Source organism: Panthera pardus, unplaced genomic scaffold (assembly GCF_024362965.1).
Source record: "Panthera pardus isolate Hobbes unplaced genomic scaffold, ASM2436296v1 HiC_scaffold_6, whole genome shotgun sequence".
Taxonomy (NCBI): Eukaryota; Metazoa; Chordata; class Mammalia; order Carnivora; family Felidae; genus Panthera; species Panthera pardus.
Window position 1 is genome coordinate 59,435,500 of NW_026526991.1, and position 9,785 is coordinate 59,445,284.

General features: G+C 45.2%; 1 protein-coding gene across 1 annotated transcript; it reads right to left on the reverse strand.

The window, feature by feature from the left end:
• Positions 1 to 7,907: 7,907 nt before the first annotated feature.
• On the reverse strand, positions 7,908 to 8,846 carry LOC109270244 (olfactory receptor 10P1). The gene has a single exon (XM_019454659.2). It carries the CDS (start codon positions 8,844 to 8,846, stop codon positions 7,908 to 7,910), a length of 939 nt encoding a protein of 312 aa, XP_019310204.1.
• Between the last annotated feature and the right edge of the window lie 939 nt (positions 8,847 to 9,785).

Below are 9,785 nucleotides of genomic sequence, written 5' to 3' on the forward strand. Positions count from 1 at the left end.
GCACCTAGGTGGCTCAGTGGGTTAAGCAGCCGACTTTGGCTTGGGTCGTGATCTCGTGGTTTGTGAGTTCGAGGCAGCTGGGAGCCTGGAGCCTGTTTCAGATTCTGTGTCTCCCTCTCTCTCTGCTCCTCCCCTGCTTGCACTCTGTCTCTCTCTCTCTCTTTCTCAAAAATAAATAAACATTAAAAAAAATTCTTCTAAAGTTGCTGGAAAGTCTAAAATGTGTTACGTTGAGGGCCTGAATGCAGAGTGCATGCTTAGGGCAGAGCTCTGAGTCCAGCTGTGCACTGAGTGTGGAGCCTGCTTAAGATTCTTTATCCCTCTTCCTTTGCCCCTCTTTCCTTCTCTCTCTTCTCTAAAAAAATGTGTTATGTTGAAAAAGGTAATGAGAAGTGGGGTGTGGGCTTTTGAAGAGAGGGGATTTGGAAATTAGGAAATCTTGATGCACACTGTGAGTAGAGATGGGCCATGGAGGAGAAGGAAAAGGGTAGCAAGTGAGCAACTCTGGGGTGGAGAAAAAAGAACTCTGGTGGCATACAGAGCTATAGGAATCCTGGAGAACCAGGCTTAGAAAATGATTAGGAACCAAGAGAAGTTTAGAGACCAGAGTTACAGCTAAGGTCACACCACAAGAGTGGTCTGATTAGGAGGCTGTTGGCACTGCCACCATTGGTTATTGGTGACTCTTCTGGCACTGTGTGGCTCTGCTGATTATGGGCCCTGAATTGCACTGCTGCCATCACCAAAATGAGTTGTAAACTTTCCTCCACTGTTTGTATCACTCGCACTCAATTTAAAGTCTAGCACTAGGGCTAGCCAAGGTCATAGGCTTGTGTCTTGGCTGCCAGACTTTAGGGAAAGCCAATATTTTGGCCTTACTGTCTTTTGTATACCAGGGTGGATATTTGTCTCTCACAAAGCTCTTAACCACCAACTCAAAGTAAATGGCGAGTTGTTCTCAGCAGTGGTCGTAACTGGGTTAGCTTGGTAAAGGGAAGCCCCTTTTGTCAAGTTCATGCATGGCCTCCTTTCTTGCCATGACAGCCATTTTATTCACAGGTTCATTATGAATGAACTGGGCATGATTTGCTGGGGAAGGAGGGGTAGATGAAACTTTTTTTGTGTCTCCAGGATGTGCTTGGGCTCCATGTGAATTTAACATTACCACTTATTTTTTAAAAGTTTTAATTTAAATTCCAGTTAGTTAACATTCAGTAACACTATCACTTATTGATGAAGTGCTATTGAGAATGCCTAGCTTTAGGCTGGGTGGATCATGTTATACCCAATGTACAGAGGGTGATACAATTCAACGGGCACAAGTGAGAGAGGGGCAGAGAGAGAGAGAGAGAGAGGGAGAAAGGGAGAGAAGTAGAGAGAGAAAGAGAAGCAGGGCTCATCCGAAGCGGGGCTTGTGTTTTTTTTGCCCAAAGTGGGGCTTGAGCTCACCTGAAGTGGGGCTTGAGCTCACCCAATGTGGGATTCAAACTCATGAACCATGAGATCATGACTTAAGCTGAAGTCAGATGCTGAACGACTGAGCCATCCAGGCGCCCCCTTTTTTCATATTTTTAAAGAAATTTTTTTAACGTTTGTTTGTTTGTTTATTTATTTATTTATTGAGAGAGAGAGAGAGAGAGAGAGAGAGAGAGCTGAGGAGGGGCAGAGAGAGAGGGAGAGAGAATTCCAAGCAGGCTCCACCCTGTTAGGACAGAACCATACATGGGGCTGGATCCCATGAACCATGAGATCATGACCTGAGCTGAAACCAAGAGTTGGACCCTTAACCAACTGAACCACTCAGGCACTCCAGTTTCTTTTCTCATCTTATTTATTTATTTATTTATTTATTTTTATTTTTTTTTTTAAATTTTTTTTTAACGTTTATTTATTTTTGAGACAGAGAGAGACAGAGCATGAACAGGGGAGGGGCAGAGAGAGAGGAAGACACAGAATCCGAAGCAGGCTCCAGGCTCTGAGCTGTCAGCACAGAGCCCGACGCGGGGCTTGAACTCACGGACCGTGAGATCATGACCTGAGCCAAAGTCGGACGCTTAACCGACAAAGCCACCCAGGCGCCCCTCTTTTCTCATCTTAAATAAACATTTGTGCCTAATTTTATATTAGTAGTTTTTTGTTTATTTTATTAAATAGGGCCATCTCAAATTATATAAGCTTTAGGTCCCACAAAATCAGGATCTCTCCCTTTGCCTACCACATAGGGTTTTTATGGGAGTTAAATAAGACAATCACTAGTCAAGAGGTTATTATCATGTTATTATATGAGTGCAATATGTACTCAAATGATATTAGCTATTATTATTACTGTTTATTCTGGCTTAAATGCCTTTCTGTGCTTCTGGTTAGGCCCTAATCACTTCCTTTATGCCTCAAATTTCTACCAGGTCACTGCACTGTATACCCCTTCTTTTCAATGGAGAGTGTGCTGGAATCATCTGGATTCCAGTTACAGCAGTGGGATTTGTAAGTGGTAGACATTGTCTTTTATTTTATTTATTTATTTTGGTCTTTATCTTTCAAACACCCCTCTAATGTTTGGGAAGTTTCCTGCCTTGTAAGTCCCCTTTCTCCAAAGTAGTAGCCAGAAAACTTCTATTCCCAGCTACCTTTGTAGCTAGGGCACTGGCATGTGACTGTGGTTCTACTGTAAGTCATACATTGGTTTGGAGTTGAGCAATGTGGCAGAGGGATGTAGAATTTATGGTCTGGAGAGCGTGTGGAGAAGGCATCTGGCTCATGGGGACAGCTGTGGCAGAACTCTGATGTCTGGGCCCGAGGGTCATCAGTATGCACTGGACAGTGTTGGGTGAACTGAGTCTGGTGTCAGTGGTATGGATGCTGGAATGCCCTTGTGGAGTGTTGAGTTTCATCCCTGATGTGTGACCGAGGACCTTGACTCTCTGCTTCCCTTGGAGACTGCACTGCTAAGTCTTCTTTGATCAATTCCTCTCTGCTTCGGATGATCAGAGCAGAATCTGTGGTTTGCAGTGGGATGCCCTAAGAAACTGATTAGTGGTCTCTGGCTCTTTTTCTGCCATTGTTATCTATTCTTCATATCGCGACTAGAACGATCTTTTAAAAACTCAAATCCCGGGGCGCCTGGGTGGTTCAGTTGGTTAGGTGTCTGACTTCAGCTCAGGGCATGATCTCATGCCTGGTTTGTGAGTTTGAGCCCTGTGTCAGGATCCCTGCTGTCAGCATGGAGCCCACTTGGATCCTCTGTCCCCCTCTGTCTCTGCCCCCCACCCTCCACTCTCATGTGCTCTCTCTCTCTCAAAAATAAATTTAACATTAAAAAAATTAAAAACCCCTCAAATCCCATCTCGTCACTCAGGATGAGTCCCCAAATTTGTAAGTGACCCCCAATACCCTTCATGATCTATACTGTGTGGAGGTGGGAGCACATCTATTATCCCGTTCCTTAGATTTTCCACAAAATGAGGGGATTTTTTAATTACTTTCAAAGAAGGGAACAAGGGTGGGGACATCTCCCACCTTTCTGTCAAGACTTCACCGCTTCTTCTGGGGAGGAGGAGAACTTACTGCTGACACTGTAGAAAGCATATTGACCATGCATGGCCTAAGCCCTCTTTGGCTTTCTTTCTCAGGCTGCCCTGCTTGAGGCTGCATACACTTTTTCCCCCTTCAGATGGTGAGCTCAGGGGTAGGCCTGTTTGGGTTGACTTGTAATTTGTACAGATTCTCCACTTGTACCTGGGGGGTGATGGTAAACGTGGGGAATAGGAAGCTCATTTTGACCTTGGGTTCAAGCCATATCCTCCAATTCAGTAATAAAGCTGATCTTTTGCTCCCTATCTATTACCAATATATTTTCTTAGTTGGGAGAGGACCCAAAATGGAGACAGATGCGTGGTTAACTGAACCTCTTCACACCCCCACAATTTTGGTCATCCCTTATCTCTCGCTCTTGTCACTTCCCCATTGCTTGCTATACTAGATTGTAAAGGATGCCTTATGGCTTATAATGTGTGGGCCTTTTGGACATTTTCTTCCCTTTCTTACTTCTTACTCCAGGTAACTTCTTGTTATTCAGATTTAAGTTAAAATATCCTCTCCTCCCTGAAGCCTTCTCCATCTTTCTCAGACTGGATTCAGGACCTCTTCTTTGCTCCTTATCATCTTGTCTTGCTGCTATCTTTGGTACACATCTTTTGAAAATTATAAGTTTGTAGCTGCCTATTAATTGGCCTGCCTCCCCCATTAGTTTGTGTTTTATTCTCCTCTGCCCTGTATTCCTGGCACACAGCTTGACATAGTATTTTCTGAATGAAAACCTTGAACTTCCTAAAGGGTGCATTATTGCACACTGGAGGGCCACTCATATTGGAAGTGTTCTGTAAGAGAATGATCCCCTAAGCCCTTGGTTTCTGCATTTGTGGGGTCTCAGAATAGACACAGCTCCCAGGCCTATTGCATCTGACCATAAACAGCCTTGCCTGGGACTCCTCAGGGGGAAGCCCAAAGGGAGTGGGGTTTGGTAACCCTGACAAAGAAAAATGAGCCATAGCCATAGCTGTTCAGGGAAGCCCAGGAGGTGCTCTGCTATGTTCATGTCTACTCCAGCAGCCAGCTCCTGAGTGTCTGCTGTTCATTGTGGACAAGAGGCCCATGGAGCTGTTAAGGAGCCAGACTTTCATGTGCTCAAGGAGCACAGAGTGCAGCCCAAGATGTGGCCCTCATGGGTTGGAGGATGGGGAGCCTAGGGGGCCTCCTGGGAGGTCAGCTGTTCATAGTGGTCCTGAATACTTGTCTTCATGTATATCCAATACTTTTGTCTGTTACCTGCTGGCCCCACTGTGGTAGCTAAGTTGTTCTCATGGTGGCTGCTGTAACAATGCATGTGCATTCTGCACATTAGGGCTCCAATGGTACTGTATTGAAATACTTAACATGGAAAAGTATGATTGGATACAAAATCCTTTTTCATTATTACAAAATTTCCTCTTCTTTTTTTAATTTACTATTTATTTTTGAGAAAGAGAAAACGCGAGCAGGGGAAGGGCAGAGTGAGAGGGAATATCCTAAGCAGGCTCTGTGCTGTCAGCGCAGAGTCTGACGTAGCTTGAACTCATGAAATTGTGAGAGCATGACCTGAGCCAAAATCAAGAGTAGGATGCTTAACTGACTGAGACAAAATTTTTCAAAATTACCATTTGTCAATGAAAGAAAAGGAAGAGCTAGCAAATATAAATATGTACTTGCATATAATTCTAATTACTGCAAAATTTTGAATGACTTTGAAAAGACTTTCCATTTTTTATCACGCACTTATGTGAGTAGTTTTCTTTGATGGTGACCATCAGTTATTTTTAAGAAATCAGTACTTAAAGATCTTGATCAGGAGGCATCTAGTCATTTTCCTTATTTTTATTTTTTATTTTTTCAAGAGAAAGAGAAAAAGAGACAGTTTGTGCAAGTGGGGGGAGGAACAGAAGAGAGGGACAGAGAATCTTAAGCAGACTCCATGCCCAGAATGGAGCTGGACCAGGGCTCGATCTCTATGACCCACTGACCGTGAGATCCTGACCTGAGCTGAAATCAAGAGTTGGCCGCTTAATTCACTGAGCCACCAGGCGTCCCCATTCAGTCATTTTCAAGCACAAAATCTAATATAAAAATTATGTTTACAGAAACAAGCTCAATTCCTTATAAAAATATAAATATTTTATTTGGAAGTTTTATGTAAAACCAATTTTAAAAACTTCCGTATTACTGTATATTTTATTTGCCTTATAATTATATAGTAAAAAGACAGTGCAATGAATTTTTTTCCATCAAGCCCTGATTGGAAACCCCTTCAGTTTATTCCAGTGTGCCATTCAAATATTAGCACTTTCTGTGTATGCCATTATGTGAGGAAGGTTGGAAGTATGGCAGTGGGCCACTTCTTCCAGGAAGACTTCCAGAAATACCCTCAAACTGTTATCAATCATTAACCTTCCAATGCATGATTATACATTTTTATAATGACTCTCATTATATGCCTCTGCTGGATTGTTTTCTCTCCACTCCATTCTCCTCATGACCACCCCCATTATATTAGGAGCCCCATGAGAGCAAGGACCTCATCAGGTCTTTTCTGAGTATCAGGAGTGCCATATAGCTGTGGGCTCCTTGATTCTGTAACTGTTTGCGCATGTTCTCTGACCCCAAGTTCCTTTTAGCTGGTCTTTGTTTCCTTTTTTTTTTTAATGTTTTTATTTATTTTTGAGAGACAGACAGACAGACAGACAGAGTCCAAGTTGGAGAGAAGCAGAGAGATGGAGACACAGAATCTGAAGCAGGCTGAGCTATCAGCATAGAGCCTGATGCAGGGCTTGAACACATGAACTGTGAGATCATGACCTGAGCCAAAGTTGGATGATTAACTGACTGAGCCACCCAGGTGCCCTTTTTTTTTTTTTTTTTTTTTTTTTTTAACATTTATTCACTTTTGAGAGACAGAGGGTGAGTGGGGGGAGGGGTGAGAGAGAGGGAGACACAGAATCTAAAGCAGGCTTTAGGTTCTGAGCTGTCAGCACAGAGCCCGATGTGGGGCTTGAACTCATGGACTGTGAGATCATGACCTGAGCTGAAGTTGGACGCTCAACTGACTGAGTCACCCAGGAACCCCTTAGCTGGTCTTTCTAAACAGAGTCTAGACCATTTTATTCCAAGTATACCAGGGTTAAGGTTTTCCCTCTGATGCTTCCAGCCTCCAAAGGGATTGCATCAGTCAACATTCTTGACAATGACAGAAGCTACCTAGATAAGGAAGCAGAAGAATAATTGATTAATAAAATACAGAGAGATGGGGACCATGCCAGGGACTAAGCTTCTAGGAGTAACTTCCAAACATCACCTGATCAGCTGAGGAAAGCACTGGTGCGGCCACCAGGAACCAGATGCCACTTCTATGCCAGAAACTTGCTGCTGCAGCCTTTTTTTTGTCCCCTGGGAGAGAGTACTGCTCCTTGTCTCTTGTGAGCACTAGCTAGTTAGGCACAAGTGCAATGATTGGTGAAACTAGGTCATGTCCTGGAGGGCTGGGAAGCATTCTCGGCTGCACAGAAGGAAGTGGTTCCTCTGCCCACCAGACTTCTAAAGAGGAGAATTCTCCAAACATTGAGAGAGGGTCAAATGTTAGGTGACCACAATGAGTGTTAAATGTTTACTCTTTGGTCTTCTCCAGGATGGCCCCAGGGCTTCACCCAGTCTGAGGTGCTGGTGGAGGAGGTATGGGATCAAGCTGATGGTGCACGTTGGGAGGGGAACAGGGAATCCAGGGAGATCCTCTTGTCCAGATGGACACTGTATGGCCCATTGTGGATGATGTCAGAAATCAAGGGAGGGGAAAGGCAAGGAAAAATATTTATGCAGAATATTTCAAGCGGGAATAACTCTCTCTCTCTTCTTAAAGGCCTCAGAGCATAAGACTGCAGCGCGTTTCTGGGAGAAAACTAGATTGAAGGGCCAGGCAAACTCCTTCATGGGCTCTGGGTCAGTCACTTAGTTGGTGTCAGTTTTATAGAAATTTGCCTTCCTTACTGACACAGAATTCTGGCTATTTGTATAGACACAGCAATCACCTTGCTCAGGGATTCAGAACCATCTAGAAGATGCTCTTCCCTATAAATGTTCTTTCTCATGAACAGCATTGCCTTCTATTCTATCTTGTCCTAATTACCCATGCTCTGATAGTGAGTCTGGGGTATGGAATAGGAGGTAAGATATAGATTTATCTCTGTTTTAACTCCAACACTTTCTGCCAGGAAACCTTATTTCTTTGAGGTGCTGCATGGTTTCTGACAGCTGGGTTTATATCTAACACCTGAAGGCTAGAAGGAAGAGTAGTCAGTGAGTGAAAAGATATCCCCTGAGTTCTTTCAAGGTGAGGAGACCTGTCTCTTCACCATGTGCCACAGGGCTCCTGCCACCTCCTTGTTTCGAAGGGTATAGATGATGGGGTTGAGCATGGGTGTGACGACTGTGTAGAAGAGGCTGAGGATGCGGTTCATGGTGACAGAGGAGCCTGCCTGAGGCCGGATGTAGGTGATGCTGGCTGTTCCAAAGAAGAGGAAGACCACAAGCAGGTGGGAGGAGCAGGTAGAGAAGACCTTGCGGCGGCTCTGGGTGGAGGCCATTGCCAGGATGGCACCCAGGATGCGGGCATAAGAGGCGACAATCAGAGAGAAGGGGACCATAATGAAGACCACAGTGGCTGTCACCACAGAGATTTCACTCCTGTGCTTCCCAGCACTTGCCAGCCTCAGTACTGGCAGGATGTCACAGAGGAAGTGTGGGATGATTGGGTGGCTGGGGAAAGGCAGAGTGAAGATGAAGGAGGAATGGGTGGTGGCTGTGATGATGCCCATGAGCCAGGAGACACCCACCATGGCTGTGCAGGCCTGCCAGCTCATGAGGGTGGAATAGTGCAGGGGCCGGCAGATGGCAGCATAGCGGTCATAGGCCATGGCTGTGAGCAGGCAGCACTCTGTGATGCCCAGGACAATGAAGACATACATCTGGGTTGCACAGCTCTGGAATGAGATGGCCTGGGGGTGTGGGGAGGCCAGGTCAGCCAGGGTCCTGGGCACGATGTCTGTGGTGTACAGGACCTCCACCACTGAGAGGTGGCGCAAGAAGAAGTACATGGGGGAGTGCAGGGCAGGGCTACCCTGTGTTAGGAGGATGATCACAGAGTTACCCAGCAAGGTGAGCAGGTAGACCAGAAGTACCACCCAGAACAGGGGGCCTTGCAGGGCCCTGAGATCAGAGAATCCTAGAAGGAGAAATTCAGGCAGAGTCTGATTTTCCTCAGTCATCACTTGAGGCCAGGACCTATGGAACAGCCAGGGAAGAGATGTTTATATAGAAATAATCAGCATTTCTGTAATTTAATAAAGCACTTTCATACAGTCCCCTCTGGAATCAACTGAGAGAGTTAGGGTCTCCACTTTATGGATGAGGCCATGGGTCTTGGAGGGGTTAAATAATTAATTTGCCTGAAATAATACCAAGGGAGTTGTAGGCCTGGGACTTGAATCTAGGTTTCTTGACTCCAAATTCCCTGTATTTTCTATGGTTCCCTGTGCTCGGAGTCCTGGTTCAGGGCTTGATTCCCATATTCCCATGGGTACAGACCCCAGTCCTGTACTTTGGATATGTCTTCAGAGTGGTGATGGCACAGTACTATGTCCTAGGCCCCTTTGTTTCCCCTGGACTGAAACCCCAGCTTGAAAGAGACTATGTAGCACCCGCATTGGCGACTCAGCCAGGGACTGTCCCAAGCTGGTATCTGGTGATCATCATGGTGGGCTATGGATTTAGAATGCCATCCAATGGTGGGATTGTGATAATACAGCACAATTGTATCATGCTTTGGGATTCTATGAAATCCTTTTTTCACAGATTACTGGGTTCCAGTCTGTTCCATGAAGGGAGTGGGACAGGGGCTGGCCATACTGTACTTTGCTCTCCTCTCATCCAGGTCCCTGTGATGAGCTACACCAGCTACTCTGTTTTAGCACACTCTGCTTTCCCAGGCCTTCTTGCATTTCCACAGAGTGCTCCCTGAAGAGAATGTTTCCATGCATTCTATTAAAATCCCACTCACCCTTCAAGCTCAATTCAAATTCCACCTCCCCCAAGGCAGTTTTTCTGTTCCTCATGGTCAGAAATGATTACCCATGGCATTTCAGGATTAAATGTGACCACTGAGGTCATATATTTCAGCATGACTTGGGTCTTATCAACAACATTTT

What these genes read in the sequence shown, in the direction of transcription:
- LOC109270244 (XM_019454659.2), bottom strand. Translation starts at nt 8,846, where the DNA reads ATGACTGAGGAAAATCAGACTCTGCCTGAATTTCTCCTTCTAGGATTC.